The sequence below is a fragment of the Carlito syrichta genome, unplaced genomic scaffold, assembly GCF_000164805.1.
Source record: "Carlito syrichta isolate Samal-C Ts95f unplaced genomic scaffold, Tarsius_syrichta-2.0.1 Scaffold309154, whole genome shotgun sequence".
NCBI lineage: Eukaryota > Metazoa > Chordata > Mammalia > Primates > Tarsiidae > Carlito > Carlito syrichta.
Genome location: NW_007253250.1, coordinates 25,260 through 42,304, shown reverse-complemented (window position 1 = coordinate 42,304; position 17,045 = coordinate 25,260). Strand labels below are relative to the sequence as shown.

Genomic DNA, 17,045 nt, shown 5'->3' with positions numbered 1-17,045 from the left:
TTCCTTTCTCGGCTCCACTGATAAACCTCAAAGATTTAGTCTTGTTATCTAGTTATGGTTATCTCTGACATCGGAGTTGGCATAAACCACATTTTTAGTTGCCAGTGTTGAATTCATACACCCTTGTGTGGAAAGTTGAAGGATTAAGCCACTTCCCCAGATGGTGTTTGACACAGATGTGCCTGATATCCATAATTTCAAGTCACATTAAACTGCTTAGACCTAACTCTGTAATCATATCATCTTCTCTAGGTATCCCTTATCCTTTGTTTTTGAAGTTTTTTTTTTTCCTTTGGAGAAATCTGGAGAAGAGATGGCTGAATCTTTTTTTTCTGACTTTGGCTTGCTGTGGTACCTGGAGGAGCTCAGAAAGGAAGAGTTTTGGAAATTTAAGGAACTCCTCCGGCAAGAACCTCAGAAATTTGAACTCAAGCCAATCCCCTGGAGTGAGCTAAAGAAGGCTTCAAGAGAAGATCTGGCTAAGCTGTTGGGCAAGATTTATCCAGAAAAACAGGCATGGGAGGTGACCTTGAGCCTATTTCTACAGATCAATCGGAGAGATCTCTGGACAAAGGCTCAGGAAGAGATGAGAGGTGTGTTTGTGTTTGTGTTTTGTGGGGAGGAACCCGTGGGGGAAGGCTGGTTTCCTGGGGGCTTCTGCTCATGAAGGTGATATCATAAGTGGCCACCTCCTCCCTCACCTGAGAAGGTGCTGTGGGTCAAGGTGAGCCTCGGGGGTATTAAGAATGCCAAGGCGAGAGGATTGCCTAAGCTCAGGGGTCTCAGAACAGCCTGGGGAACTTGGTGAGACCTCATCTTTACAATAAATCAAAAAATAAGCTGGGCATGATAGCACTTGCCTATAGTTTTAGCTACTTGGAAGGCTGAGGCAGAAGGATTGCCTGAGCCCAGCAGGTCAAGACTGGGGTGGCTGTGAGTGGGCCACTGCACTCCAGCCCGGGAGACTCTAAAACAAACAAACAAACAAACAAGAATGGCAAGCCAAGGTTGGATGTGGACCAGTGGTGAACTGGAGATGGACAGGACCCTGATACATACTATTTGTCTAAGGACTGTCTTCCCGTGTTTCTGTCCCACGCTGAGTTACTTCTACTGCAGGAGACAACCTTGGAATTAGTGTCTGTGTTATGGAGTTCCAGTATGTCAGTTGACTGTCCTTGGACCAGACATGTGCCAGGGACTAGGCCAAATCTTTTTTGTTTGTTTGTTTTTGAATCCCAAATTTACTATTTATTTTAACTTCTTCCAGCTGTTTATTTCCATGGGTGTGGCTGGGCTGTGACTTTGTTCTGGATTGTTCTGGATTCACTCATCTTCCTTCATGTTTAGATTCTGCCCCATAACTTCTTTCTTTCTTTATAATTTTATTTTAGTGTTATGGGGCACAAGTGAGGATTTACTACCTCAGTAAGCTGCATGCTGATGAGGTTTGGGCTTCTCACAGGCCCTCTCACCCCAATAGTGGACCATGTGCCCGGTGTGTTGCCACGTGCCCCTTCCCTCCCCTCTCTGTCCCTCTGTCCCCCAGAAGTGTCCAGTTTTCAGGCAGATCCTTATTCTTAAAAAAATTATAATTTGAGTTTAGTTCTGAACTATGTATATGCTTTCTCATTGATGTTTTATTCTTTGGTAGTTGGTGGTGTCGTTTATACATACTTATTTAATATCTTTCATTGCTTTCTCTTAGAATAAGCAAATCGCGTTTCATACTGCAAGTGTAGTTCAATATTAGGAACCCATTAACATAATGTATCATACTTACAGAGTTAAAATGAAACCTTAGCTGGGTGTGGTGGCTCAAGCCTGTAATCCCAGCACTTTGGGAGGCCAAGGTGAGAGGATTGCCTGAGCCCAAAGGTTTGAGACCAGCCTGGACAACCTGGTGAGACCTCGTCTCTGCAATAAATCAAAAATTAGCTGGGTATGGTGGTGCATGCCTGTAGTTCAGCTACTTGGAAGGCTGAGGCAGAAGGATCACTTGAGCCCAGCAGGGAGACTGTGGTGGCTGTGAGCATGCCACTGCACTCCAGCTTGGGCAACAGAGTATGACTCCAACTCAACAACAACGAAAAAGAAAAATTGTATCATCTTCCCTGAAGAGTAGCCTGTAATATCATAAAATATCATGTCTGCACCGGAATTCTTCCACAAATATTCTTATAAAAATTATAGAATGCTTATGTCCTTGGCTCTATAGGAATGCACAATGTTTTCTTTGCGTACCATGATTTTTCATTCCCATCACACCTCAGCAAAGGTTTACAAATGAGAAACTGTGGGCCAGTCATGTTCCTTTATGCTAAATGACTTCCAAAATGATAGCTCTGACTCTAAACCAGTTCGGATCGACTTGCTGATGGATTTGACATGCTCCCCCAGGGGGGACACTTAGGAAAAACTAACCATGTTTTCTGTTGGGTATCTTGCAGTTTGGTCTTTGTTTCTGATATGATAGTTATCTTCTTCCTCTACTTTGAGTTCTACCAACTTGTGTTTCATTTACTATATCCCAGATACCCATATTTCTGGTACACAATAGATACACTGTGAATAATTATAAATGATCAGTTTTAAATAACCTTGTCTATGAATTTTGTCTCAAACTTTGGCTGTCAGCAAAGATCATGTACAAATATAGCAAATGGGCGATTGCTTTGAACTCTGGTGTGTCCACATGGCTCTTTGAACTATGGCTGCCATGTTTCTTGGCTTTGGGCCCCTCCCCTACCTTGGGGAGGTGAATCTCCTCTCCTCCTCTCCACCTCTCCTCCTCTCCCCCTCTCTCTCCATTCACCATTGCTTTGCTAAGCTGTGGTCTGATCATGTAGCTCCTTGAGCTGTGGTCACCATGTTTCCTAACTTCGGCTCCCTCCCCTACCTTGGGGAGGTGAATCTCTCTCGTTCTCTAATTTACTTTCTAAATAAACTATATCTTCTAATCTAAAAAATATGGCAAATGAATGAGATAATGCTAGGTCCACCCAATGAAATAGCATAAGATTTTACAATGAAAAATATGCATGAATTTGGAAATATGTCCATCCTGTGTTGTTCAGTCAGACACCATGTTCCAAAATAGGACTTGCCATGTAATTCCATCATAGAATGAAACATCAGGCAGAAGAAAAGCCTAAATCATACAGACACAACAGACTTGAAACCATGATTATATATGTTGATGAAAATTTAGAATGGCTTTGTCTTCTTTCTGTTTGTCTGTATTACATCTGAGACAGTTTTGCAGTGCTAACTTGGTAACATTGTTCAGAGCCTTGGGTGACTCGTGTGTAGCATTTAAGGCACACGGTGGAGATAGAAGGGGACACCATGACCCTCTTGTGCCATTCTCAGCCTCAAGCACCAGGAGAGCCAAGGCCCTCAAGGCAGCTGTCCTTGTCTTGACACATGTGTGACCTGTAGTCCCTTTGTGGTTTGCATCCATTTAGTCCCTTCCCAGGATCCGAGTTTTGTCTGAAAGTTGAAAATTCAGATTATGACCAGGATTTTATTTATTTTATTTTATTTGAGTTGGAGTCTCACTCTGTCACCTAGGCTGGAGTGTAGTGGCATGCCTCCGACCACCCCAGCCTTGACCTGCTGGGCTCAGGAGATCTTCCGCTTCAGCATTCCAAGTAACCGAAACTATAGGCATGTGCTACCATGCCTGGCTAATTTTTTGATTTATTATAGAGACGAGGTCTCACCATGTTGCCCAGGTTGGTCTTGAACCCATGGGCTCGGGCAATCCTCTTGCCTCGGCCTCCCAAAGTGCTGGGATTTTAGGTGTGAGCCACTGTGCCCGACCATGACCAGGATTTTAATTCTTCTCTGTTCCTTATTTCTCTTCACTCATTAGATAAGCTGCATAAAATATGCACTGTGCAGATAGGTGACTTCCTATCAGCTGTTTAATGAAAGAGAATGCATAAACAGGAGATGGTCACGTAGACAAGACAGACTGGAGAAGCAATGAATGCAGTTAAATTCTTACTTTTTTCCCTCTTTTTCCTTTTTTTGAGCCAAGGTTTCCCTCTGTCACCCAGGCTCAAGTACAGTGGGACAATCCCAGCTCACCACAGCCTCAACCTGCTGGGCTCAGGTCATCCTCCCACCTCAGCCTTCCAAGTAGCTGGGACTACAGGCAGGTGTCACTATGACTGGCTAATTTTTCTGATTTTTTAAAATAGAGATGAGGTTTCACTATGCTACCCAGGCTGGTCTCAAACTCCTGGGCTCAAGCAATCCTCCTGCCTCAGCCTCCCAAAGTGCTGGGATTACAAGGGTGAGCCACCATACCTGGTCAAATTCTGATGGTTTGTCTTAACTTTCAGCCAGATACAGCTGCCCACTGCAAATGCCAGATTAAAAAAAATGCAGCCTTTGTTCTTGATAATCACTATCCTAAGAGAGACAGTTATCAAGAGACATGGAAGCCGCTGATATTTTAGGAGTAATTCGTGAACTTCCATTGAAGAATAAAAGAAAGAGATAAGCGCTTTGCTTCTGTCCTGTTGTATAAGGAAGGCCAAGGTGACTAAGGCTAGAAGATAGAATAGGATTTTGTCTCTAGCCGTTGGGTGGCAGAAACACTGATCTCAGTTTCTGCAATGCTGTTGACTGTAATGAAGTAGATTAATGAGATGAACAAGGTAAGAGTGTGTTTTAGGGCACAGGAACTCTGTGGTGAGTATCCCTCCTGGTGTGAGTCACCTGCTGCCCAGAGATGAGCCAAAGGCTGTGGCCCCTTCCATCTTTTTTGCTCTTCTGTTTCTAGCTCATGACTGTCCTGATTGTTGGGTTATCTGCATTAAACCTGTGTCAGGGAAGACAGCATAGGGATTGTGCCTAGAAAATGTTTATGGGCAAGGCCTGGCAAAGATATGAGTCACTTGGGCTCACAGTCCGTTGGCTGGAATTCAGTCGCAGGGCCACAGGTGGTCACATCCCCACACAGCAAGGGGAGAAGGGCTAGAAAATGGGACTTCCCCCTGATTGGTTCCCCCAGGAGGTGGTTAGGGTTTGGAAATTACCTGTGGGGTATAATGTTCACTGTCTGCAGATTGGGCCACCTGAGACCCAATCCCCATCACTACACAGTATGTCCATGTAATGAACATGCCCGTGTACCTCTTGAACCTGAAAGAAGAAAAAAAAAATGAAACAAAACAAAAAAATACCCAGTTAAAAAAAGAAAAAAGGAACTGTAACTTCTTATCGGCAGGGATGGAATATGCCCAAGCAGAAGAGACTTAAAAATATACAAGGAAGCTTGAAAGAATGTGGCATGTTATAGCTGAAAGATGTCCCTTTAGAGAGTGACTAGGGAGTATTTTGAAAACCCCTCAGTCCTGTGTTAAGAAGAAAAGCAGGATAAGTACTAGGGACTCATGGACGGTAGCTAGACTTGTCTTGCCATCGTCAAATCTTCCTTCTAGGCTGAGTATGATGGCTTATCCCTGTAATCCCAGCACTTTGAGAGGCCGAAGTGGGAGGATCCCTTGCACCCAGGAATTCGAGACCAGCCTAGGCAACAAAGTGAGACCTTATCTTTCAAAAAAAAATTAGCCAGATGTGGTGGCATGCACCTGTAGTCCCAGCTACTTGGGAGGCTGAGGTGGGAATATGACTTCAACCCAGGAGTTTGAGTCTGCAGTAAGCCATATCATGCCACTGCACTCCAGACTGAGCAACAGAATGAGACCCTGATTTAAAAAAAAAAAAGGCCAGGGTTGGTTGCTCAGCCTGTCATCCCAGCACTTTGGGAGGCCGAGGTGAATGGACTGCCTGAGCCTGTGGGTTCGAGACCAACCCAGGCAACTTGGTGCGACCTCGTCTCTACAACAAATAAAAAATTAGCCTGTAGTTCTGGCTACTTGGAAGGCTGAGGTGGAAGGACTGCCAGAGACCAGTGGGTCGATGCTGGGGTGACCGTGAGTGTGCCATTGCACTCCAGCCTGGGCAACAGAGTGAGACTCTAACTGAAAAAAAAAAGTTGCCTTTTAGAAATAACCCTAATTATCCTCGCATGTAATACACTAGAAATGAGTTCTTAAAGGAAGCAAGGAATTGAGCCTCAGCTCCCTAGGGTTTACTTTCTCATCTGAATTTCCCCTAATCCCAGTGTGCTGCAAGGCCACATGTAATGCTCTTTTGTGTGGAGAGTCCTTATTAAATACTTCATTGGAGTAATTGGGCCGATTTTTTTTCCTGAGAGGCATCTTTGGGTCCTGTTACAGTTTGCCCTGTGTTTTAATTATCAGCAAATCTGTCTTAGCTCACCTACTGCATTGCATATTTCTTCAAGGTATGGTCTTCGTCTATATTTGTCATTTTTTTAAACCTCCTCAGCTTTGTTGCTTTGAGCATGGAAGGTTTGCAGTAAAAGCAAGTTGACAGAATAATGGTTTAGGGGTGCATTTCTGAAATTAAGTACAGTCAGCATGTTGTAATAGAGATAACCTAGACCTTACACTTTCAAGTCAGAGAAATAAGGGATAGGTTCCTGGCCCCTAATATTTATTCATCAGTCGAAAGCAGTTAAGCCACACAAACTCTCTCAGTACTTTTTTGTAAAGCAGAAGCAGAATGAATTTTGAATTGTTGGGGAGATAATATATGCAGAATTAGTAGTAACATTCTCAGCCTGACCCCTGGCAAACCCTCAGGAAACATCTATGTGTATGGATTCTTTGCTGGGGAGATGCCATTCTCTTTTCCAATTTGGAAACCAAATATTCACACCTTGCAGTAACCTGTTACTCTGAGGTAGGTTTCCAGTTTTGGTCATGTGCTTCCATGAACATGATTTGAAATAGGTTGTGGTCCTCACAAAACTAGGTTAATCAGCCTGGTCATTCAGAAGTATATGAGGGGGAACACCCCCCAAAACAGATTTACTTATACAAAATTGTACATTCTTACATGCTTAAGTTTCAGTCACCTTCAAAGTACTCTCCGTTTAATGCAATACACCTATCAAGATGCTTTTCCCACTGTTCAAAACAGTTTTGAACGTGTCCATTTTGATGCCTTTTAGCAGTTCTGTTGTTTTTTGTTTCACCTCTTGCACACTGGCAAAAAAGTTTTCCTTTGAGGACTTTTTTCATCCAGGGAAACAAAGAAAAAGTCACTTGGATTGAGGTCAGGTGAATAGGGAGGTTGGGACATGGGGGGAGTTCATACCGTTTTTGGTCAAAAACTACTGAACACTCAGCACAGTGTTGGCAGGTGCATTCATAAATTATCACAAAATGGGCAAATATGTTAAAAGACTCTCCAAAAATATTCACGGAAGCCAAATGCAGCCAATTACGATAATACTAGCTGGTCCACGGATGCCGATGTGTTCCTAGAATACTTTTCTGGCAGGGGAGGTCTGTAATACAAGGGGTCCACCCTCCAAAAAGATAACTCCGGGTTTTTTTGGGGTCCTCCCTTGTACATCAGTCTTTGTATGCATGTTCAAGTAAATTAGTAGGAGCAGTTCTGAGGAGTGCAAAAGAATGAGTGTATTGTTAATTGTCTTATGTTCTGTTCTCATTAACTCAGATAAGTTGAACCCATATCGAAAGCACATGAGGGAAAAATTTAGTCTCATATGGGAGAAGGAAACCTGTCTTCAAGTCCCTGAGCATTTCTACAGAGAAACCATCAAGAATGAATATAAAGAACTGAATGATGCTTACACTGCCAAGGAGGCCACCCCACTCACTGTGGTTTTGGAAGGTCCTGAAGGGATTGGAAAAACAACACTCTTAAGAAAAGTGATGCTAGAATGGGCAGAGGGAAACATCTGGAAGGACAGGTTCTCCTTTGTTTTCTTCCTCAATGTCTATGAAACAAACCGTATCACAGAGACGAGCTTAGTGGAGCTCCTCTCCAGGGACTGGCCTGAGACTTCAGAGACCATGGATGACATTCTTTCCCAGCAAGAGGGAATCTTGTTCATTGTGGATGGCTTTGAGGAACTGAATTTTGACTTGGAACTTAGGACTAACTTGTGCAATGACTGGAGGCAGAAGCAGTCAACCCAAATTATCCTGAGCAGTTTGCTGCAGAGAAAGATGCTTCCGGACTCCTCTCTACTTATTGCACTTGGAAAAATGACTATCCAAAAAAACTTTCTCTTGTTGCAGCATCCAAAACTTATAAGACTTTTGGGATTCTCTGAACACGAACGAAAGATGTATTTCTTCCACTTCTTCCATGAGAGGAATAGAGCCTGGAAAGTCTTTAATTTTGTGAAAGATATTTCATATCTCTTTTTCATGTGCCAAAGTCCTTTTGTGTGCTGGTTGGTTTGTACTTGTATGAAATGCCAACTAGACAGGGGAGAAGACATTGAAATTGATGCCCAAACCACCAGCTCTTTGTATGTATCCTTTTTAACAAATGTATTCAAAGCAGGAAATGAGAAGTATCCCAATAAACTCAACAGAGTTCACATAAAAAACCTGTGTGCTCTGGCTGCAGAGGGACTATGGACTCAGACATTTGTATTTAGTCACGGGGATCTCCAGAGGAATGGAATATCTGAATCTGATGTCTTGATGTGGTTGGGCATAAGCCTTCTCCAAAGGAATGGTGACCGTTTTTCCTTTGTCCACGTGTGTATCCAAGTGTTTTGTGCTGCCATGTTTTATTTGTTCAGACGACCCAAAGACACTCCTAACCCGGCCATTGGAAGTTTAACACAGCTTGTGACAGCAAGTATGGCCCAAGTCCAAACCCATTTGATCCAGATGGGGATATTTGTGTTTGGAATTTCAACGGGAAAAATCATCCACACCCTGGAAGCATCCCTTGGCTTTCTATTGTCAAAAGACATAAAGCAGGAAATAACTCAGTGCCTTAAAAATTTAAGTCAGTGTGAACTTGACGAGGAAGCAATCAATTTCCAGGAACTGTTCAATGGTTTATTTGAAACCCAGGAGAAAGAATTTGTAGCACAAGTGATGGGTTTCTTTGAAGAAGTTTTCGTTTATATCGGCACCATGCATCACTTGGTAACATCTACATTCTGCATGAAGCACTGTCAAAATTTGAAGAAACTTCGCCTGTGTATAGAGAGAAGCTTTTCAGATGACTTCGGATGTATCTCAGAGTGAGTCCACCTATTAATCCCCTCTTCCACCCACTGGACTGGTAATGAGCACTGGTGTCCGATGAGCACTCCATGGGTCCTTATGCTTTTGTGCTTAAGAGTATGAGTGTTGTGGTTGAAAAGCCTTTCTCTTGAGCCCCTGCATTGCCATCTGTCACTTGTGTGACTGTAAGCAACAACTTCCTGAACTTTTCCTATCAACTTTTATCTACTTTATAGGGCCAATGTGAGGTTAAAAGACAGACAGTTTTATTATCATCACGATGTTGCTTCCTCCCACTCATAGCATGTTAGCATGTCCCGATGACCCTGCAGGAAGGAGACTGGAAAACTTGTGCCCACTTTCATCTGGAATTTTTTTCCATGTGCCTTTCCCTTTTGCTAATTTTGCCTTGTATTCTTTCATCAGGTTCAAATGACCAGCCCATACTTTAGCTCTCAAATATATCCCGCCTTTCATGATAAAGTTTTTAGGTACAAGTCCCTGTTCTCTGAGGAGGGGAGGTCAACGAAGTCAACCCTTGTGAACACACATACCCGTATTCTCATCTAAAAGAGGAATACATGGAGGTAGAATAAGGTTAAATAGCTTGTCCAAAGTCACATAGCTAATGAATTATGCTAGAAATTCATTCCAATTACTCTTGTCTCACTTTCTGATCCACTGTGCCATGTTGACTCAGTTTACCCGACTGACCCTTTCCCTGGGTGTCCATCAGCTTCAAGGGTCTTTGGGCATGGTCTTCTGCCTGTTTTGAGAATGTCTTGAATTGAATTTAGCCACTAGAGAATCTCAGTCTTTGTTCTCTCACAGTCGCAGTGAGAAGCTCAGATACTGGCGGGAACTTTGCTCAGTGTTCAGAACCAACAAGAACCTCGAGATGTTAGATGTGGAAAACAGTCACTTCGATGATGCCTCCCTGGTGATTCTTTGTAAAGCACTGGCTCAGCCCATTTGTAAACTCCAAAAACTCATGTAAGTTTGATACTGATCTATCATTTAAGTAAGCAGCAGAGTTGTCGTCTCTCTACTCTGCCCTTTTGGAAGAAGACAAGGCCATAAATGCAGACCTGCCATCCAACATGTTAAGCATAGTGACACACAAAATCTAGTTGGAGAACTGAAGAGGGAGCTAGTCCTGCTCCAAGGTGATATGCGCTTGAATGTTGATGAATGAAGAATAAGTGTTTCCAAGGTAAAGAAGGAGAGTGCTGAGGGTAGATAGAAAATAGTTTTACATTTGTAAAAGAGAAAAACAATAAAAATAACCACAGAGAATAAGTAGAATTTTGTTTTTTGAGTTGGAGTCTCACTCCATTGTCCAGACTGGAGTGCAGTGGCACATTCACGGCCACCCAGTGTCGACCTGCTGGGCTCCGGTGATCCTTCTGCCTCAGTCTTCCAAGTAGCTGGAATTACAGGCATGAGCTACTGTGTCCAGCTAATTTCTTTTTTATTGTAGAGATGAGGTCTTGCCAAGTTGCCCAGGCTGGTCTCAAACCCGTGGGCTCAGGCAATCCTCTCATCTCGGCCTCCCAAAGTGCGGGGATTATAGGAATGAACCATTTATTTTTTTATTTATTGTAGAGATGAGATCTCCCCAAGTTGCCCAGGCTGGTCTCAAACCTGCAGGCTCAGGTAATCCACTTGCCTCGGCCTCCCAAAGTGCTGGAACTTCAGGCTGAGCCACCAAGTCCAGCCAAGAATAAGTAGAATTAATGAGAAATTTCTTTAGGAGAGAGCTCATTGCTTTATGCACAATATTTTCTTCACTTTTTAAAGCCCCATAATATTTTACTATTATTACCTTCATTTATCTACCAGAAGAATAGAGAACCACAGTCATTCCCTGACATTTTACTTATCCTCATTTGCCTGGGCCATGCTCTCCTCTTTACTACTACAACCTTTTACGTTAAGGTTAAATTTAAGCCTTCCTTTAGCTTAAAGGTCACTTCTTTGTGGAAGACTCTCTGTGCTCCCAGAGTATTTTATACTTGCTTTCTTGGTAACAGTCATTGCATGTCTAATTATTGGCCACCATATTTGTGCAGAAAATTGTTAACATGGCAGGCTTAAGGCCGCCATCTCTAGAAAGGCCTGCTTGGTAGGTTGTCCCTTGGCTGGTGTCTTGAAACTTGGATTTTGGGAAAATTCCCACCACGCTAATGGATGAGAATTGTTCACTGTGTGGCAGGATTTTATAGACAGAATCGGGACATGAGGCCAGGAAGAAGTTTTACTTGTGCTAGGACTGGCTCAGTGGATTCACATTCATTGCCTTTTATACATTTTTAGCTTCTTTGTCCCCCCAATAAGGCTTACATATTAGTATCATACAGACTACTTGGGTATTTCTCAGCTCAAGGTGACAGCAGAGTTACACATGCGGACCACAGATTGGGGCTACGTTCCTTTCTAACACAGATCTTCCAAGAAAGTTCTTATCTTATGGTGCTAGAAGGACTCTTTTATTATTTTGGGAAGACTTTTATCTTACTGTACTAAGGGGGTGTACTCTGTCCTGGGAAGTGTTTTATCTTATTAGGCTTGGGGGGGGAGAACTCCCTGCCTCAACTGTTCCTGGAATGGTTTATGCTGAATGCCTGGTTTCCTTTGGTGAGTTTGAATTTTGTCACATGCTAGGCAGAGGGTGCCTATGTGACCAGCCCCAATAAAAACCCTGGGAAACCGAGTCTTTAGTGAGTTTCCCTGGTAGGCTATGCTTCATATGTGTTGCCACAATTTGTTGCTGGAGAAATTTATCATATCCTGGTGGCTCCACTGGGAGTGGACTCTTGGAAGCTTATGCCTGGTTTCGTCTGGATTTTTCCTCTATTCTTTTTCCCTCTGCTGATTTTCCTTTGCATGCTCTTGCTGTAATACGTTACAGCTGTTGCATGACTATATTGCAAGTCTTGTGAGACCTCCTAGCAAGTCACCAAAGTTAAGAGTAATCTTGGGGAACACAGTGTTTTCTCTGCTGATTAAACTACCCTGGTTGGAGATATGACATTTTTATTGGTAACCCTCATATTCCCAGCATCTAGCAAAATACATGGTCTGACAAACCTGTGAACTCATCCTAGAAAATGTGCTCCATACCTCATTGCTGAATATCACTATGGTTACCTTTGAAGTACTCCCCTTGGGAAGTCATGCACCCATGCCAGCACCTAGTTCACCTGTCAAAGCAATTTTGGAACTCTTTTCTGGAATGGCCGTCAGATCCATCATTGTATTACCTTTGATGTCCTGAATGTCATCAAATGTCTTCCTTTCAATATGTCCTTTATGCTTGGGTAAAGAAAAAAGTCATTGGGGGCCAGATCAGGTGAGTAGGGAGGGTGTTCCCATACAGTTATTTGTACAGTGCTGCCCACATAAGCGCATGGTGGCAAGTTTGAAAACTTAATTGTCAGACCTTAACAAACAACGACAGTTCTTTTTTTTCTTTTGAGTTGGAGTTCCACTCTGTCGCCCAGACTGGAGTGCAGTGGCCGCTCCCGGCCACCGCAGCCTCGACCTGCTGGGCTCTGGCAATCCTTCCGCCTCAGCCTTATGAGTAGCCGGAATTACAGACGGGCGACCACGCCCGGCTGATTTTTTGATTTATTGTAGAGATGAGGTCTTGCTGCCCAGGCGGGTCTCGAACCCACGGGCTCAGGCAATCCACTCACTTCAGCCTCCCAAAGGCGCGGGATTACAGGCTGAGCCACCGAGCCCGGCACAACGACAGTTCTGATGGCCATTCCGGAAAAAGAGTTCCAAAATTGCTTTAATGGGTAGACTAGATGCTGGCATGGGTGCACAGCTTCTCAAGGGAAGTACTTCAAGGATGACCATAGTGATATTCAGCAATGAGGAATGGAGCACTGTCTTTAGGCTGGTTCATGCATCTAATTGTCAGACCTCATATAGAGATTTGTGAAGGCTTACCAAATATCTGTGGAATGAATGCATTCTGCAAATGGTTTCTTTATTTCACTTAGGGAAACTCACTCAGAGATGAATTTTTAAATATCTACATGGAGCATAAAAAGTGGACTTTTTTTTGAAGTAGGGAACTGGGAACTAGTAGCAAGGAAGAAGTCACAAGTGGTCTTGTAATAAGATTTGTCATTGATATTTAGATGGGGTCAATGATGGAACAACAGTAATCGGGAAAAAACTGGGTAAAGGCATGAATTACAATGTGCATGTCTTTTCCAGGAAACTTGGGTTGCAAAAGGATAACAGTGCTTCTTCACAGTAAATGACGATGAGAATAAAACATGGATATTTTGCCTAAAGTTCTTTAGCTCTCAGTTCCTAGATCACAGATTCCTTTAAAAAATTGTGTTTATTTTAGATTCAGGGGTTACAAGTTCACGTTTGTTACATGAGCATATTGTATACTGGCAGGGATTGGGCTTCAGGCCGTCCATTCCTCAGATGGTGAACATTGTACCTGACAGACAACTTCTGAACCCTAGTTCCCTTTCCCCCTTCTCCCTTTTACTACTTTCAGTGTCTATTATTTTCATCTTTGTGGTCATTTGGCTCCCACATATAAGTGAGAATATATGGTACTTGCTTTTCTGTTTCTGAGTGAGTTTGCTTAGGATGTTCTCCAGCTCCATCCTTGTTGCTGTAAAGGACATGATTTTGTTCCTTTTTATGGCTGTGTAGTATTCCATGGTGGATATATACCACATTGTCTTTATCCAGTCAATCGTTGATGGGCACTTGGGTTGGTTCCATGATTTTGCTATTGTGAATTCATTTTAAGTTGGCCAGATGTGAGAGAGATAATAAATTAGGTCATTTCTCTTCAAAAGTATTTAGCTATACATCTTGAAATTGAGAAATGTTTTTCCTTTCCATTTTATTAATATATAAAATGATAAAAATGCAGTTGCTGAAGCAAATAAATAATTAGAAGCCAGGGCTCATTCCCTCGGCTTCAATTTTAAAAACTCTCCAAACTTAGGGTTTAGGGACTGTTGGGTATATGTGTGTTTGGAATATACTGATCAATCTGCAATTCCTTGGGTTACAACCCCTCAATCACCCAAGAATCAATCTACTCCTCTCAATCTCCACCAACACCACTCTGCTTCCAGAAGCTATCACTCACCTGGAAGGGTTAATTCAGATCCAATCTTTTTTTCTTTTTTTTTTTTTGAGTTGGAGTCTAACTCTGTCACCCAGGCTGGAGTGCAGTGGCATGCTCATGGCCACTGCAGCCTCATCCTGCTGAGCTCAGGTGATCCTTCCACCTCAGCCTTCCAAGTAGCTGGAACTACAGGCATGTGCCACCATGCCCGGCTAATGTTTTGATTTATTGTAGCGATGAGGTCTTGCCAAGTTGCCCAGGCAGGTCTCAAACCCCTGGGCTCAGGCAATCCTCTCACCTTGGCCTCCCAAAGTGCTGGGATAATAGGCATGAATCACTGCATCCAGCCTCAGATCCAATTTTTGTGTGTCATGTATTCAAATTGAAATATATGAGGTTAAAGAATACATATTTATCTGGATAATAGATATATATATCATTTATAGACATATATATATCTGGTTTATAAATACAGATATGTGGCTTATACATATAGAAATGAGACAGCAAAGCCAACATGAATTGACCATGTCCCAGGGATCACAATAAATGCTGATTTCTTTCTTTTTTAAAAAATTGATTTTATTTTAAAGATGTGGGATATAATTCAGCATTAGGTATACAAATGGTCATCATACAGGTAATATCTGGGCCTCCTTTTGGTCCCCACTTGGCCTGGTTTGAGATCAGGTATCCTTATTGACATTATGTGCCCCCTCTCTCTCCCCTGGCAGTTTCTGGCTACTGCCAATCCCTTTCTTATATTATGATGGTCAATGTTCAGGGTCCACTTATGAGTAAGAACATGTGGTCCTCAGTGCTGTGTGCTGATTTCTTAATCACCATAATGATATCTGTTTTTTTCACAGAGAAACTGGACCAGAAAAATGTTTAGGTAGTTTGTCCAATCTTGTAAAAGTAACAGGGAGAAAAAGAAAAGTTCAAATCCAGTTTTCTTTAACTCTGGAGCCTAAATCTTTAGTCACTGCATACTGTCTCCTTAAAAAAAAAAAAAAAAAAACAACAGCAGCAACAACAACAATAACAACAAACTCTTAGTTTTTAAAAAATAAAAATGGGTAATTTTGAGGGGAACACAGTTTTGCCTGTAGCATTAATTCAAATATGTGCCTCTTTATTGTATGGGAGGCACTAATCTCAGTCACAAAGTACAGACATGGTTGGTCCCTGTCCTTCTGGGACTTAGAATTTAATACAGAATATGTCTATTCATTTTCTTTGCAAGAAGTTTGTCATTATCTAGAGGTGGGAGGACTAGGAAGAAACAGGAGAGACCGAGCAGGTTGAACCTCTGTTCTTGTCCGGTGTCTGCAGATCCCAGCAAGAAATAATTTATGGGCGGGAGTCACCAGAATCCCGGAAATTGTGGTGAGGCTGAGCATGGGTCTTGCTGAGATGTGCATCTTGCTTTGTGCTTGGATCTCATTACATGACTCTTATTGTTATTTTAAAAATGTGTTGCAGGTTTATTTTTATGTCTGAGTTTGACAGTTCAGACTTGTTTAAGGTGGTTCTTCACAGCCCTCACCTAAAATATCTGAGCCTGTACGGCACCACGCTGTCCTACATGAATGTCAGGTCCCTGTGTGAGACCCTGAAGCATCCCATGTGCATCGTGGAGGAACTGATGTAAGTCTCTGTGCTGTCTATGCCGTGTGGCACCTTCTTCTGTCATGATCTTTGCAGTTTGAACATGCCCGTTTTCTTTCTGGGAGGTCATTGCCTCAGCCTTCACCATACAGGGTTTTCATTTCTTCACTCTTAGCCTTTCCAGGTACATTGAGGCTGAATTGTAAAGGGCAAGGCTTCTTCTCAGAAGGTCTGTTCCACCTTTTCCATGTCCAGTACTCGCTCACTTCTCATGGGCAACTTACCTGATGCTTCTTCATCCTGCCCTCAGCCAACCAGGTCAAAAAGCTAGAGCTCCATGTTTTTCTTTTTCTTTTTAAAAATATTTAAAGATGTGGGGTACAATTCAGCGTTAGGTATACAAATGTTCATTATGCATGTATCCTTGTTGATGAGGTGTGTCCCCCGTTCCCAGCAGTTTCCCACTACTGCCAATCTGTTTTATATAGTATTATGATAATTGCTCAAGGTCCACTTATAAGAGAGAACATGTGGTACTCAGCTCTTTGTTTCTGCAATAGATCACTCAGTATTATAGATTCTAAGTTCATCCAGGTTGCTGTGAACTTCATAATTTTGTCCTTCTTTATGTAATATTCTGTCTTGTATATGTACCACATTTAAAAAATCCAGTCCTATTTCAATGGGCAGCATGATTGGTTCCATGTTCTTGCTACTGTGAACAATGCTGCAATAAACATATGTGTGCAGGTATCTTTTTCTCTTTTTTTCATTTTTTTTAATTATAAAGATGTGGGGTACAATTCAGCGTTAGGTATAAAAACGTTGATTATGCAGGTACCCTTGTTGACAAGGTTGTTTTTCTAAAGATATTTATAGAAACATAAAACCAAAAAACATGTGAATCATCGTAAGTATGGTCTTATAACTTGGCAGATGATGACATTGAGCCAGAGGGTAAGTGACTAGCCCAAAGTGAGTTCTTCTTCTTGATAATGTCTGGGCTGTCCCTATCCTGACTGGGTGATTTCTAGGCAAGGCCAATTCAGTTTTCAACAGAGAGAACCCAAGGAAGTCATGGAGGCAGTAATAAGCAAAATCATCTAACCCAAAGGAATATGCTCTCCCTCCCAGTTCACTGTGTCTTTGCAGTAACTATTGCAAGGGTGATTGATAGGGTTAAGTACCCTTGGTTAATTTCATGCATCAAG

General features: G+C 42.4%; 1 protein-coding gene across 1 annotated transcript in view; it reads left to right on the top strand.

Moving 5' to 3' along the window:
- Window positions 1–313: 313 nt before the first annotated feature.
- The window catches only part of NLRP9 (NLR family pyrin domain containing 9), a 31,866-nt gene continuing 15,134 nt past the window's right edge, over window positions 314–17,045 (top strand). The window contains exons 1-4 of the mRNA XM_008066859.1: window positions 314–593; window positions 7,570–9,124; window positions 9,939–10,100; window positions 15,709–15,873. Of these exons, the coding sequence (XP_008065050.1) occupies window positions 314–593; window positions 7,570–9,124; window positions 9,939–10,100; window positions 15,709–15,873 (2,162 nt within the window). The remainder of the gene's footprint in view (window positions 594–7,569; window positions 9,125–9,938; window positions 10,101–15,708; window positions 15,874–17,045) is intronic.